Genomic DNA, 15,000 nt, shown 5'->3' on the forward strand with positions numbered 1-15,000 from the left:
TTTATCTAAAAATGATTCCAATCTATTATTGTATCATTTTTCAAGAATTTTTGAAAATTGAGAAAGTAAAGACACCGGTCTATAATTAGTAAATCCATGTCTATCTCCATTTGTGTAGAGTGGAATTACTTTGGCAATTTTCATCTTGTCTGGGAATGATCCCTTTAGAAATGATAGATTAAAAATATATGTAAGGGGTTTAACAATGTTATTAATAACATATTTAACTATAGTCATATCAATATCATCAAAATCTGTTGACAATTTATTTTGAAATTCATTCACAATGGTTATAATTTCAAGTTCGGTTGCAGGAGAAATAAAAATTGTATTTGGAGATCTTTCGATAAATGTTTTGTCTTGTATTGTGGTGCTTATTTCTGGAATTTTTTCTGCTAGTTCAGGACCTATTTTTACAAAGAAATCATTGAAGTTGTTAACAATGCTGGACATGTCGTCTATCACACCATTCTCATCCACAAAATAATCAGGGTATGAGTGCTTTTTAGATCCTTCTTTAATTATGCCGTTCAATATACCCCACATTTTTTAAATATTATTTTTATTATTTTCAAGCAATTTATTATAATATAATTTTCTACTGTTCCTTATAATATCTGTCAACTTATTCTTATATCATTTGTACCTTCTTTCTGAATCCTTTGTTTTCAATTTTATGAATTGTTTATAAAGATCATTTTTCTTTTTACAAGCGTTCTGTAACCCCTTTGTTAACCAAGGACAATTTAATTTTCTTTTTTTGGTTCTACATTGTTGAACAGGACAGTGTTTATTGTATAGTGTCAGAAATATATCTAAAAAATGATTATATGCTCTATCAACGTTGTTCTCCAAGTACACTGAACTCCAGTCCTGATCATTAAGGTCTTCATTCAGTGATCTAATAATAATAATAATCTTATACATAATGATCAACATTACAATTCTTTTGAACTCTTTCACCACAACATAGGAATACTGGTAAGTGATCTGTTATATCACAGATCATTAAACCACTAATATTATTATCCACATTGTTAGTAAAAATATTATCAATAAGAGTAGCACTGTGATTTGTAGTTCTTCTGGGTCTTGTAATAGTTGGTATAAGCTCAGGCTGTAAATTCTATTAAGAAAATCGTCTGTCATTTTATGTTTAGCAGGATTTAACAGATCAATATTGTAATCTCCACATATGGAAATTGTTTTGTTATTGCTCATCGAGAACAATTTTTCTATCCAGTCATTAAATACTTCAACATTTGTTCCAGGAGATCGATATATACAGCTGATTAGAACGTTTTTTGTCTTTAAGTTACAGATTTCAGCTGATACATTCTAAGATGTCGTCAACTACAACTGACAAATGATCAATTACTTTAAACTTCAGATCCTTATGTACAAATATAACAACTCCCCTCCTGCTCTGTTCATTCTGTTGATATAATTGAGTTCATAAGCATCAGTGTTTGTGAGGCTCGTCCCCTGGGGAGAGCTCGTGAAGACGCCCGTTTCCGTATTCTTTGCACACCGCTCGCCGAACCATTTCATACCAAAATCACTGTTTTAAAATAAACATTTCCCAACACCTCCTGCGTGTCGCGCCGCGACTAAGGCTGCACACTTAGAAGCACTGTTCACTTCATGTAAATCACACTCAACCAGACATTTACATTCACTGTTGGGCAAGTTACTTTGAAACTGTAATGTGTTATTTATTACCTATTACTGTCATTTCAAAATAATTCATTACATTACAATATTACTGCATTTAAAATGTAAGGCATTACATTACTATTACATTACTTTAAGTTACTCTTACCAAAATAACTTTTGTGCTGTATATGGACTGAACCAGGACTAAACCCGGTCTAAACCAGGTCTAAACCAGGACTAAACCAGAACTGAACTAGGACTAAAACAGGACTCACTGTCAGGACGGGCTCGAAGGTGACGCAGGAGAAAGGAGCGGCTCTGCTCCTCTCCTCACGGAGGTAAGAGCGTCTGTCACTCTGCTGCTCGGGCTCACGGCCCTGATTTCATCAACTATTTGCAGGTACAAGACCTGGTGCAAGAGTCTGTTACAGTGTGTAACTTCTACCTTCCTTCATCGTGTCCAGAAGTCTTTTTGTGTGATGTTTCATCTTCCTCTGTCTTTTGGTGTGAGGCAGGAGACTTTGTCGGTGCAGAAAGTTTCGTCGACGTGGGTTTTGTCGGAGAGAAAACGTACAAACATACAACACTTCAGATTCACACTGATACAGACTGAACATGTATTTAAATTTGGCAGCTGAACACATTCTGTACTGTACAGGAGACAGGAGTCCCTCAGCCAATCAGGACGCAGCAGGAGGAACACAACACATGTTCATACACTGTAAAAAAAACAGGGCTGCAAAATTGCACAAAAAAATAAAATAAAATAAAAATCTGCGAGACAGTGAAAAGTGAACTGCGATAGAGGGAGGGACGAGTGTAAACCAGGTCTAAACCAGGTCTAAACCAGAAACCAGAACTGACCCAGGTCTAAACCAGGTCTAAACCAGAACTGACCCAGGTCTAAACCAGGTCTAAACCAGGTCTAAACCAGGTCTAAACAGCGTGGAGTTCTTTGTCAGTCCTTTCGCCCGCGGTCACCTGACGGTCTACGAGGGGCGTCTCCGGTGTTTCACCGCTGCTGATATCGAGGTGATTTTAGCGAATTTGAATGAAGAAAAACCCACCATTTCAATCCAGGTTAAAAAACAGTGTAACACACGTTACTCACATTTGTACCGAGTCAAATATGACTATTTTTCCCCTTTAATGCCACATTACTGCGTTACAGCAAAAAGTAATGCATTACTGTAATTCGTTACTTTTATAACACGTTACTCCAACACTGTTTACATTATACATACTTCTTCTATTGAAGTGGATAATTGATCATTTGTCGTCTGATTTAATAAAGTGCTCAAAGTCTTGCACAGTGTAATATTTACATCTACATTTATAGATGAGAAAAAACAGTTATCAGGGTCTGTTTCATTTTCCATGTCCAGGTCACTGTTTTCTGTGTAGCCAAATAAGTCCAGTTCTGATTGATCCAAACTATTGAGTCTTTGCTGTAGAGCTGAATGACAACTCATTGTTAAGTTTAAACAGTAGTGATTAATGACAGTTAGTGTTGTGAAAGCCGCTCAGTTCTCACACCTCGTGAGACCCAGAAGTTACCTGAGATCCCACTTGGTTCCGTTGAACTGATCCACATCACTCAGGGCCTTGACCAGCAGCACCTTTGCTTCTTGAGTTGCCTGGTCGTCCTGCTGATCTCTGCACTCCTCCGTGTCACATGGTCGTTCATGTGGACCTCTGTGTCTCTCAACTGTCGTCCTGGTTTCAGCAGTGAGATCTTCTGTTTCTGTTGACAAACCTTAAAGTCTCTGTTGGTTTGTCCTCAGTCCTTCTGCTTGGAAGCAGGTCACATGCTTCAACATCCTCCACGTCCAGAGCCACGCCCCCAGACCACAGAAACCACCTGCTGTTCCGACTCCTAATAATAGTCCTGGTTTAGACCTGGTTTAGACCTGGTTTAGTCCTGGTTTAGACCTGGTTTAGTCCTGGTTTAGTCCTGGTTTAGTCCTGGTTTAGTCCTGGTTTAGACCTGGTTTAGACCTGGTTTAGTCCTGGTTTAGACCTGGTTTAGTCCTGGTTTAGACCTGGTTTAGTCCTGGTTTAGACCTGGTTTAGACTGGTTTAGTCCTGGTTTAGTCCTGGTTTAGACCTGGTTTAGACCTGGTTTAGTCCTGGTTTAGACCTGGTTTAGTCCTGGTTTAGACCTGGTTTAGTCCTGGTTTAGTCCTGGTTTAGTCCTGGTTTAGTCCTGGTTTAGTCCTGGTTTAGACCTGGTTTAGACCTGGTTTAGTCCTGGTTTAGTCCTGGTTTAGTCTTGGTTTAGTCCTGGTTTAGTCCTGGTTTAGACCTGGTTTAGACCTGGTTTAGTCCTGGTTTAGTCCTGGTTTAGTCCTGGTTTAGACCTGGTTTAGACCTGGTTTAGTCCTGGTTTAGACCTGGTTTAGACCTGGTTTAGTCCTGGTTTAGTCCTGGTTTAGACCTGGTTTAGACCTGCTAACAGCTCCAGGACACGAGAACAAACCATCACATGAATGACTCATGTGTGTGTAGTGTGTGTGTATAGTGTGTGTATAGTGTGTATAGTGTGTGTGTATAGTGTGTGTGTGTATAGTGTGTGTGTGTGTGTATAGTGTGTGTATAGTGTGTGTATAGTGTGTGTGTGTGTATAGTGTGTGTGTGTATAGTGTGTATAGTGTGTATAGTGTGTGTGTGTGTATAGTGTGTGTATAGTGTGTGTATAGTGTGTATAGTGTGTGTGTATAGTGTGTGTATAGTGTGTGTATAGTGTGTGTGTGTGTGTATAGTGTGTGTGTGTGTGTGTGTATAGTGTGTGTGTGTGTATAGTGTGTGTGTGTGTATAGTGTGTGTGATTGTGCTGACTCATGTGTTTGTGTGAGTCTTTTGTTGTGTTGTTTCCAGAAGAGGCTCTGGGCTTTTATAAATCGTCCTCGTGCGGCTCCACGGGCTTTTGGACCCGGACTCGGACTCGGACCCGGACCCGGACTCGGATCATGCCCGTCCCGCGCCGCAGAGCGTCTCTCCTGGCGGAGCGCCCCGTGTCCACGTGCACGGGCACGTGCACGGGCACCCGCGTCACCCGACGGGCGCTCGGAGTCAGCAGCGTCTTTGTACAGGGCACGAGCAGCAGGGCCGCACCTGTCATCCCCAAGACAGGTGAACCCACTCAGGTCCGACTCAGGTCTAACTCAGGTCTAACTCAGGTCAGACTCAGGTCCTACTCAGGTCCGACTCAGGTCAGACTCAGGTCAGACTCAGGTCCTACTCAGGTCCGACTCAGGTCTAACTCAGGTCAGACTCAGGTCCAACTCAAGTCAGACTCAGGTCTAACTCAGGTCAGACTCAGGTCCAACTCAGGTCTAACTCAGGTCAGACTCAGGTCCAACTCAGGTCAGACTCAGGTCCGACTCAGGTCTAACTCAGGTCAGACTCAGGTCCGACTCAGGTCAGACTCAGGTCTAACTCAGGTCAGACTCAGGTCCAACTCAGGTCTAACTCAGGTCAGACTCAGGTCTAACTCAGGTCTGACTCAGGTCTAACTCAGGTCCAACTCTGGTCTCAGTCTGGTCTCTGGTCTGGTCTCAGGTCTCAGGTCCGGACTCGGTTGGTCTCTGGTCTGGTCTCAGGTCTCAGGTCCGGACTCGGTTGGTCTCTGGTCTCAGTCTGGTCTCTGGTCTGGTCTCAGGTCTCAGGTCCGGACTCGGTTGGTCTCTGGTCTCAGTCTGGTCTCTGGTCTGGTCTCAGGTCTCAGGTCCGGACTCGGTTGGTCTCTGGTCTCAGTCTGGTCTCTGGTCTGGTCTCAGGTCTCAGGTCCGGACTCGGTTGGTCTCTGGTCTCAGTCAGGTCTCTGGTCTGGTCTCAGGTCTCAGGTCGGGACTCGGTTGGTCTCTGGTCGACTACAGGGACAAGGTTCAGGCTCTGGAGCGTCTGAACTCGGAGTTGGAGCAGCAGATCCGCGCCGAGCTCCAGCAGAGGAGCCACAGCGCCTCCTCCTGGGAACCTCTGAGAGCAAACTGGGAGAACGTGTACCGACAGGTCAGGACCGCACCTGTCACACACACGACAGGGCACCTGACACACGGGACCGCACCTGTCACACACACGAGAGGGCACCTGTCACACAGGACCGCACCTGTCACACACACGAGAGGGCACCTGACACACGGGACCGCACCTGTCACACACACGAGAGGGCACCTGTCACACGGGACCGTACCTGTCACACACACGAGAGGGCACCTGTCACACGGGACCGTACCTGTCACACACACGAGAGAGCACCTGTCACACACAGGGGGACCCCTGTCACACACAGGACACCTGAGGCACCTGTCACACACACGAGAGACCTGCACACGGCACCTGTCACACAGAGGGGCACCTGTCACACAGTCACACAGGGGAGCACCTGTCACACAGGGCACCTGTCACACACACGACACACACGGGGGCACCTGACACACGGGACCGCACCTGTCACACAGGGGGACACCTGTCACACACAGAGAGGCACCTGTCACACAGGGGGAGGCACCTGTCACACACACGACAGGGCACCTGTCACACACAGGGCACCTGTCACACAGGGGGAGGGCACCTGTCACACACACGACAGGGCACCTGACACACAGGGGGAGTGCACCTGTCACACACAGGACCGCACCTGTCACACGGGGGAGGGCACCTGTCACACAGGGGGAGGGCACCTGTCACACAGGGGGAGTGCACCTGTCACACAGGGGAGTGCACCTGTCACACAGGGGGAGTGCACCTGTCACACAGGGGGAGTGCACCTGTCACACAGGGGGAGTGCACCTGTCACACAGGGGGAGTGCACCTGTCACACAGGGGGAGTGCACCTGTCACACAGGGTTTGACAGGGACATGTGTTTGTGCAGGTGAGTGAGGAGATCTTGTCCAACGCGAGACTCATGTTGGAGACGGAAAACATCCAGAACAAAGCCGACGACTTCAGAGACAGGTTCTCCTCCTCCTCCTCCTCTTCCTCCTCTTCTTCTTCCTCTTCTTCCTCCTCCTCTTCTTCATCTTCTTCATCCTCCTCTTCTTCATCTTCTTCCTCTTCTTCTTCTTCTTCTTCTTCCTCTTCTTCCTCTTCTTCTTCCTCTTCTTCCTCTTCATCTTCTTCCTCTTCTTCTTCCTCTTCTTCCTCTTCTTCCTTCTCTTCTTCTTCATCTTTTTCCTCTTCTTCTTCCTCTTCTTCTTCTTCTTCTTCTTCTCTGGTTGCAGGTTCGACTCAGAGCGTCCGTGGCGTCAGGACTTGGAGGAGGAGATCAGTGCGTTGCTCAAAGTGTCTGAGGAGGCGTCTCAGACTCGGGACGACCTGCAGCGTCGCACCGACGACCTGAGGGCGGAGCTACAGACGCTGCAGCTCAGCCACGAGCAGGTGAGGGCGGGGCCGCGAGCGGGTGAGGGCGGGGCCACGAGCAGGTGAGGGCGGGGCCGCAAGCAGGTGAGGGCGGGGCCGAGAGAAGGTGAGGGCGGGGCCGCAAGCAGGTGAGGGCGGGGCCACGAGCAGGTGAGGGCGGGGCCACGAGCAGGTGAGGGCGGGGCCGAGAGCGGGGGGGTGGGGCCACGAGCGGGGGTGGGGCCACGAGCAGGAGCAGGTGAGGGCGGGGCCACGAGCAGGGGGCGGGGTTACAGACCCACAAACCGTGACTTTTGGTTTTAATGATAAATGTCCAAACGGAGTGAGTTTGGACTGAGTGTTGTTGTCCTCTGTGTCCCCCTGCAGGACGTGCGCCGCCTCTACACCCACGACCTGCACCTGCCCGCCTGCACCCGGACCGGACCGGCCCACACCGGACTGGACCAGGTCTTAGACCACATCCGAGCCCACTGGGAACGAGTCTGTGAGGAGAGAGTCCAGAGCGACGCCGACGTCAAGGTCAGACCTGCTCTAGTCCTGGTCTAGTCCTGGTCTAGTCCTGGTCTAGTCCTGGTCTAGTCCTGGTCTAGTCCTGGTCTAGTCCTGATCTAGTCCTGGTCTAGTCCTGATCTAGTCCTGGTCTAGTCCTGGTCTAGTCCTGATCTACTCCTGGTCTAGTCCTGGTCTAGTCCTGATCTAGTCCTGGTCTAGTCCTGGTCTAGTCCTGGTCTAGTCCTGATCTACTCCTGGTCTAGTCCTGATCTAGTTCTGGTATAGTCCTGGTCTAGTCCTGATCTACTCCTGGTCTAGTCCTGGTCTAGTCCTGGTCTAGTCCTGGTCTAGTCCTGGTCTAGTCCTGGTCTAGTCCTGGTCTAGTCCTGGTCTAGTCCTGATCTAGTCTGGTCTAGTCCTGTCTAGTCTGGTCTGTCTAGTCCTGATCTAGTCCTGAGTAGTCCTGGTCTAGTCCTGGTCTAGTCCTGGTCTAGTCCTGGTCTAGTCCTGGTCTAGTCCTGGTTTTGGTCTCTTGCAGGTCTCAGATCCAGAACAGGTCGAGGAGCTGAAGACGGAAGTTCAAGAAGCTGCGTCTAAAGTCCAGAGTCTCCAGGTCCAGACCGAGTCCCTGCGAGTCCTGGTGAGGATCTCTGAACCGGTCTAGAGGAGGTTCTAGAGGAGGTTCTGAGTCGGTCTAGAGGAGGTTCTGAGTCGGTCTAGAGGAGGTTCTAGAGGAGGTTCTGAGTCGATCTAGAGGAGGTTCTAGAGTGGTTCTAGAGGAGGTTCTGAGTCGGTCTAGAGGAGGTTCTAGAGGAGGTTCTGAGTCGGATCTAGAGGTGGTTCTAGAGGAGGTTCTAGAGGAGGTTCTAGAGGAGGTTCTAGAGGAGGTTCTAGAGGAGGTTCTGAGTCGGTCTAGAGGAGGTTCTAGAGGTGGTTCTAGAGGTGGTTCTAGAGGAGGTTCTAGAGGAGGTTCTAGAGAGGTTCTAGAGGTGGTTCTAGAGGAGGTTCTAGAGGAGGTTCTAGAGGAGGTTCTAGAGGAGGTTCTAGAGGAGGTTCTGAGGAGGTTCTGAGTCGTCTAGAGGAGGTTCTAGAGGAGGTTCTGCTGATGGAGGTTCTAGAGGAGGTTCTGCTGGCTCTGCTGAGCTGGTCTGGCGTCTCTGGCTGATACTCGGCGCTGGCAGCAGGTGGAGCTGCAGAGTCTGGGCTCGTTGGTCTCTGGTCTGGACTCAGAACTGAACCAGGTCCAGACCGAGGCCGAGTCCCAGCGCAGAGACCTGGAGACGCTCCTCACCAACAAGAACCGACTGGAGCAGGAGCTGCAGCTCTACCACCAGCTCCTGCAGGGAGAAGAGAACCGCTACCAGGGTCTGGACCAGGGTCTGGACCAGGGTCTGGATCAGGGACTGGATCAGGGTCAGGACCAGGATCTGGACAAGGGTCAGGATCAGGACTCGGGGACCACAGGGACCCAGGAGACCCCGGAGCAGCAGTGAGTCTCTCCCTCACCTCCTCTTCTTCTTCTTCTTCTTCCTCGTGGTGACCGGGTTTGTGGTTCTGTTCTTCAGGTGCAGAGTTCCTCCTGAGCCTGGATCGCCGGCGCCCCCTGCTGCCCCCAAACTGCACAAACAGAAATGAGCAGGACCGCGTTTCCCATGAGCCTCTGCTGCGGTCGCCGTGGAGACCAGGCTGTGCTGTGATTGGTTCTTCTGAGTTTCACGTTTGCGCTGATGTTAAAGAATAAAGTTTCACGTTTTCACAATCAAATCGAGTCCTGTTTTAGTCTGTTTAGTCCTGGTTTAGTCCTGGTTTAGTTCTGGTTTAGACCTGGTTTAGTTCTGGTTTAGACCTGGTTTAGTTCTGGTTTAGACCTGGTTTAGACTGGTTTAGTCTGGTTTAGTCCTGGTTTAGACCTGGTTTAGACCTGGTTTAGTTCTGGTTTAGACTGGTTTAGACTTGGTTTTAGTTCTGGTTTAGTCCTGGTTTAGTTCTGGTTTAGACCTGGTTTAGACCTGGTTTAGACCTGGTTTAGACCTGGTTTAGACTTGGTTTAGTCCTGTTTAGTCCTGGTTTAGTCCTGGTTTAGACCTGGTTTAGTCCTGGTTTAGACCTGGTTTAGACCTGGTTTAGACTTGGTTTAGTTCCTGGTTTAGACCTGGTTTAGACTTGGTTTAGTTCTGGTTTAGTCCTGGTTTAGTTCTGGTTTAGACCTGGTTTAGACTTGGTTTAGTTCTGGTTTAGACCTGGTTTAGTTCTGGTTTAGACCTGGTTTAGACTTGGTTTAGTCCTGGTTTAGTCCTGGTTTAGTCCTGGTTTAGACTGGTTTAGTTCTGGTTTAGACTGGTTTAGTTCTGGTTTAGACCTGGTTTAGACTGGTTTAGTCCTGGTTTAGACTGGTTTAGACTGGTTTAGTTCTGGTTTAGACCTGGTTTAGACTTGGTTTAGTTCTGGTTTAGTCCTGGTTTAGTTCTGGTTTAGACTGGTTAGACTGGTTTAGACCTGTTTAGTTTTTTTAGACCTGGTTTAGACTTTGGTTTAGTCCTGTTTAGTCCTGGTTTTTAGTCCTGGTTTAGACTGGTTTAGTCTGGTTTAGTCCTGGTTTAGACCTGGTTTAGACTGGTTTAGTCCTGGTTTAGACTGGTTTAGACCTGGTTTAGTCCTGGTTTAGACCTGGTTTAGACTTGGTTTAGTCTGGTTTAGTCTGGTTTAGTCCTGGTTTAGTCCTGGTTTAGTCCTGGTTTAGACCTGGTTTAGACCTGGTTTAGACTTGGTTTAGTCTGGTTTAGACCTGGTTTAGACTTGGTTTTCCTGGTTTAGTCCTGGTTTAGTCCTGGTTTAGACCTGGTTTAGACTGGTTTAGACCTGGTTTAGTCCTGGTTTAGTCCTGGTTTTAGACCTGGTTTAGTCCTGGTTTAGACCTGGTTTAGACTGGTTTAGACCTGGTTTAGTCCTGGTTTAGACTGGTTTAGACTGGTTTAGTCTGGTTTAGACCTGGTTTAGACCTGGTTTAGTCCTGGTTTAGTCCTGGTTTAGACCTGGTTTTTAGACCTGGTTTAGACCTGGTTTAGACCTGGTTTAGTCCTGGTTTAGACCTGGTTTAGTCCTGGTTTAGTCCTGGTTTAGACTTGGTTTAGTCCTGGTTTAGTCCTGGTTTAGTCCTGGTTTAGTTCTTTCGGGTCTTTTATTGTGAAAGCTCGTGTTTCTCGGGTTTTCCTGGTGTTTTACTGTGAAGCTGCGCCGGAAGTGCTCGCACACACGGCGGAAGTGATGGGAGACGCGCTGGAGGAGTCGGAGCTCGAGGATTTGGTGCATTTTTCGGCGCACGAGCTGCCCGCGCGCGGCTACGGCGTCATGGAGGAGATCCGACGTCAGGGCAAACTGTGTGACGTCACGCTCAAGGTGAGACACCTGGCCGCGTGCGCGCACCGGCCCCGGGACCGAGCCAAGGCTAATGCTAATGCTAATGCTAATGCTAACGGAGTTAGCCCGGACCGAAACAACAGGTGACCTCTGACCCCGCGTGCACCTGCGCGTGCACCTGCCCACCTGGTCCTGGTTTAGTCCTGGTCCTGGTTTAGTCCTGGTCTTGGTTTAGACCTGGTCCTGGTTTACTCCTGGTTAGTCCTGGTCTTAGTCCTGGTCCTGGTTTAGTCCTGGTCTTGGTTTAGTCCTGGTCTTGGTTTAGTCCTGGTCCTGGTTTAGACCTGGTCCTGGTTTAGTCCTGGTTTAGTCCTGGTCCTGGTTTAGTCCTGGTTTAGTCCTGGTCCTGGTTTAGTCCTGGTCCTGGTTTAGTCCTGGTCCTGGTTTAGTCCTGGTCTTGGTTTAGTCCTGGTCTGGTGGTTTAGTCCTGGTCCTGGTCCTTAGTCCTGGTCTGGTGGTTTGGTTTAGTCCTGGTTTAGTCCTGTCCTGGTCCTGGTTTTAGTCCTGGTCTTGGTCCTGGTTGTTTAGTCCTGGTTTAGTCCTGGTTTGGTCCCGGTCTGGTTGTTGGTTGTTGTTGTTGTTGTTTTTGTTGTTGTTGTTGTTGTTGTGTTGTTGTTGTTGTTGTTGTGTTTGTTTGTTGTTTGTTGTTTGTGTGTTTTGTGTTGTTGTTGTGTGTTTTGTTGTTGTTTGTTGTTTTGTGTTGTTGTTGTTGTTGTGTTGTTGTTGTTGTGTTGTTGTTGTTGTTGTGTTGTGTGTTGTTGTGTGTTGTTGTGTTGTGTGTTGTGTTGTGTTGTTGTTGTGTGTTGTGTGTTGTGTGTTGTGTGTTGTGTTGTTGTTGTGTGTTGTGTGTGTGTTGTGTTGTGTGTTGTGTGTTGTTGTGTGTGTGTTGTGTGTGTGTTGTGTGTGTGTGTTGTTGTTGTGTGTGTGTGTGTGTGTGTGTGTTGTGTGTTGTGTGTGTGTTGTTGTTGTGTGTGTTGTGTGTTGTGTGTTGTGTTGTTGTGTGTGTTGTGTGTTGTTGTGTGTGTGTGTGTGTGTTGTGTGTTGTGTTGTGTGTGTGTGTGTGTGTTGTTGTGTGTTGTGTGTGTTGTGTGTGTTGTGTGTTGTGTTGTTGTGTGTTGTTGTGTGTGTGTGTGTGTGTTGTTGTGTTGTTGTTGTGTGTTGTTGTGTGTGTGTGTGTGTTGTGTGTTGTGTTGTGTGTTGTGTTGTGTGTTGTGTGTTGTGTGTTGTGTGTGTTGTTGTGTGTTGTTGTGTGTTGTGTTGTGTGTGTGTTGTTGTGTTGTGTTGTGTGTTGTTGTGTGTGTGTGTGTGTGTGTGTTGTGTTGTGTTGTTGTGTGTTGTTGTGTGTGTGTTGTGTTGTGTTGTGTTGTTGTTGTTGTTGTGTGTGTGTGTTGTGTGTTGTTGTTGTGTGTTGTTGTGTGTGTGTGTTGTGTTGTGTTGTGTTGTGTGTGTGTTGTGTGTTGTGTGTTGTGTGTGTGTGTTGTGTGTGTGTTGTGTGTTGTTGTTGTGTGTGTTGTGTTGTGTGTTGTGTGTGTTGTGTGTGTGTTGTGTGTTGTGTGTTGTGTGTGTGTTGTGTGTGTGTGTGTGTGTGTGTGTGTGTTGTGTGTTGTTGTGTGTGTGTGTGTGTGTGTGTGTTGTTGTGTGTGTGTGTGTGTGTTGTGTGTTGTGTGTGTGTGTGTGTGTGTGTGTTGTGTTGTGTGTGTGTGTGTGTGTGTGTGTGTGTGTGTGTTGTGTGTTGTGTGTGTGTGTGTGTGTGTGTGTGTGTTGTGTTGTGTTGTGTGTTTGTGTTGTTGTGTGTGTGTTGTTGTTGTTGTTGTGTGTTGTGTGTGTGTTGTGTGTTGTTGTGTGTTGTTGCTCTGGCGACGGGAAAATGAACAAATTGATTTAGGAGTTTTTATTTTATTAAAGAAAATAAACTTAAATATCAGAATAAACTTTGTCAGATTTTCACTGAAATTATAAATCTCAAAATAAATTATAATCTCTCCTCCTCTTCATCTCCTCCTCCTCTTCATCTTCTCCTCCTCCTCTTCATCTCCTCTCCTCCTCTTCATCTCCTCCTCCTCCTCTCATCTTCATCTCCTCCTCTCCTCTCCTCCTCTCTCCTCCTCCTCTTCATCTCCTCCTCTCCTCCTCCTCTCTCTCCTCATCTCCTCCTCCTCTCTTCATCTCTCTCCTCCTTCATCTCCTCTCCTCCCTCTCCTCTCATCTCCTCTCTCTCTCCTCCATCTCCTCTCTCCTCTTCATCTCTCCTCCTCTCCTCCTCCTCTCTCATCTCCTCTCTCATCTTCTCCTCTTCTCTCCTCTTCATCTCTCTCCTCTCTCTCATCTCCTCCTCCTCTTCATCTTCTCCTCCTCTCATCTCCTCCTCTCTCTCATCTCCTCCTCCTCTCTCCTCCTCTTCATCTCCTCCTCCTCTTCATCTCCTCCTCCATCTCTCCTCTCCTCTCCTCCCTCATCTCTCTCCTCTTCATCTCCTCCTCTCTCCTCATCTTCCTCCTCTCACTCTCTCTCTTCTCCTCATCTTCCTCCTCATCTCCTCTCTCTCTCATCTCCTCTCATCCTCTTCATCTTCTCTCTCATCTCCTCTCCTCTCCTCTCCTCATCTCCTCCTCCTCTTCATCTCTCTCCTCCTCTTCTCTCCTCTCTCCTCTCTTCATCTCTCCTCCTCTTCATCTCCTCTCCTCTTCTCTCATCTCCTCCTCCTCTCTCTCATCTCCTCATCTCCTCCTCTCTCTCCTCTCTCCTCTCCTCCTCTTCATCTCCTCTCTCTCTCTCTCTCCTCATCTCCTCTCCTCTTCTCCTCCTCCTCTTCATCTCCTCCTCTCCTCTTCATCTCTCTCCTCCTTCATCTCCTCCTCTCTCTTCATCTCTCTCCTCCTCTTCATCTCCTCCTCCTCTCTCTCATCTCCTCTCCTCTCATCTCCTCCTCTTCTCTCATCTCCTCTCATCTCCTCTCATCTCTCTCCTCCTCATCTCCTCTCCTCCTCTCTCTCTCTTCCTCTTCATCTCTCTCCTCTTCTCTTCATCTTCTCCTCCTCTTCATCTCTCTCCTCCTCTTCATCTCATCTTCTCCTCTTCTCATCTCCTCTCCTCTCTCTCCTCTCCTCTCATCTTCTCCTCCTCCTCTCCTCATCTCCTCCTCCTCTTCTCCTCTCTCATCTTCTCTCTTCTCTCTCTTCTCTCTCTCTTCATCTCCTCCTCCTCTTCATCTTCTCCTCTTCTCTCTCTCCTCCTCTTCTCTCCTCTCTCTCCTCTTTCATCTCCTCTTCATCTCCTCTCCTCCTCTCTCCTCATCTCCTCTCCTCCTCCTCTTCATCTCCTCCTCCTCTCTTCTTTCATCTCCTCTTCTTCTTCAGGTGGGGGAGCATAAGTTCAGCGCTCACAGAATCGTTTTGGCGGCGTCGATTCCGTATTTTCACGCCATGTTCACGTCGGACATGGCCGAGAGCAAACAGGACCAGATCCTCATGCAGGGGATGGACCCCAGGTCAGACCACGTTCTCCTTCACGTTCTCCTGCACGTTCTCCTGCACGTTCTCCTGCACGTTCTCCTTAACTTTCTTCTCCTCACGTTCTTCTCACATTCTCCTGTGTTATCCTGTGTTCTCCTCACGTTCTCCTATGTTCTGGTGTGTTCTTCTCATGTTCTCCTGTGTTTTAGTGTGTTCTCCTCACGTTCTCCTCATGTTCTCCTGTGTTCTCCTGTGTTTTCTTGTGTTTGTTCTCCTCATGTTCTCCTGTGTTCTCCTCACGTTCTTGTGTGTTCTGATGTGTTCTCCTCATGTTCTCCTGTGTTCTGGTGTGTTCTCCTGTGTTCTGGTGTGTTCTCCTCACGTTCTCCTGTGTTCTCCTGTGTTCTGTTGTGTTCTGGTGTGTTCTCCTCACGTTCTCCTGTGTTCTGGTGTGTTCTCACGTTCTCCTGTGTTCTCCTGTGTTCTGTGTTTCTCTCACGTTCTGTGTGTGGTGTGTTCTCCTCACGTTCTCCTGTGTTCTGGTGTGTTCTCCTCACGTTCTCCTGTGTTCTCCTGTGTTCTGGTGTGTTCTCCTCACGTTCTCCTGTGTTCTCCTGTGTT

The 15,000-nt window shown here is 48.0% G+C and overlaps 2 protein-coding genes across 3 annotated transcripts in view; both read left to right on the forward strand.

Moving 5' to 3' along the window:
- Positions 1-3,341: 3,341 nt before the first annotated feature.
- Positions 3,342-9,167, forward strand: bfsp2 (beaded filament structural protein 2, phakinin). Its single transcript, XM_055151430.1, is given in 9 exon segments — positions 3,342-3,384; positions 4,534-4,788; positions 5,495-5,667; positions 6,531-6,613; positions 6,880-7,036; positions 7,385-7,537; positions 8,049-8,150; positions 8,629-8,999; positions 9,076-9,167. Coding segments are annotated over 9 exon segments (1,407 nt in total). The 3' UTR covers positions 9,146-9,167.
- Positions 9,168-10,759: 1,592 nt separating this feature from the next.
- Positions 10,760-15,000, forward strand: part of klhl18 (kelch-like family member 18) — a 10,956-nt gene continuing 6,715 nt past the window's right edge. For both annotated transcript variants that reach the window (XR_008631928.1, XM_055152141.1), the window contains exons 1-2: positions 10,760-10,906; positions 14,284-14,414. Coding sequence is in view for 1 of the 2 variants with exons in the window: in XM_055152141.1 (XP_055008116.1) it covers positions 10,775-10,906; positions 14,284-14,414 (263 nt within the window). In the remaining variant the exon portion in view is untranslated. The remainder of the gene's footprint in view (positions 10,907-14,283; positions 14,415-15,000) is intronic.

Source organism: Boleophthalmus pectinirostris, unplaced genomic scaffold (genome assembly GCF_026225935.1).
Source record: "Boleophthalmus pectinirostris isolate CB_2022bp ecotype Guang Dong unplaced genomic scaffold, ASM2622593v1 HiC_scaffold_16, whole genome shotgun sequence".
NCBI lineage: Eukaryota > Metazoa > Chordata > Actinopteri > Gobiiformes > Gobiidae > Boleophthalmus > Boleophthalmus pectinirostris.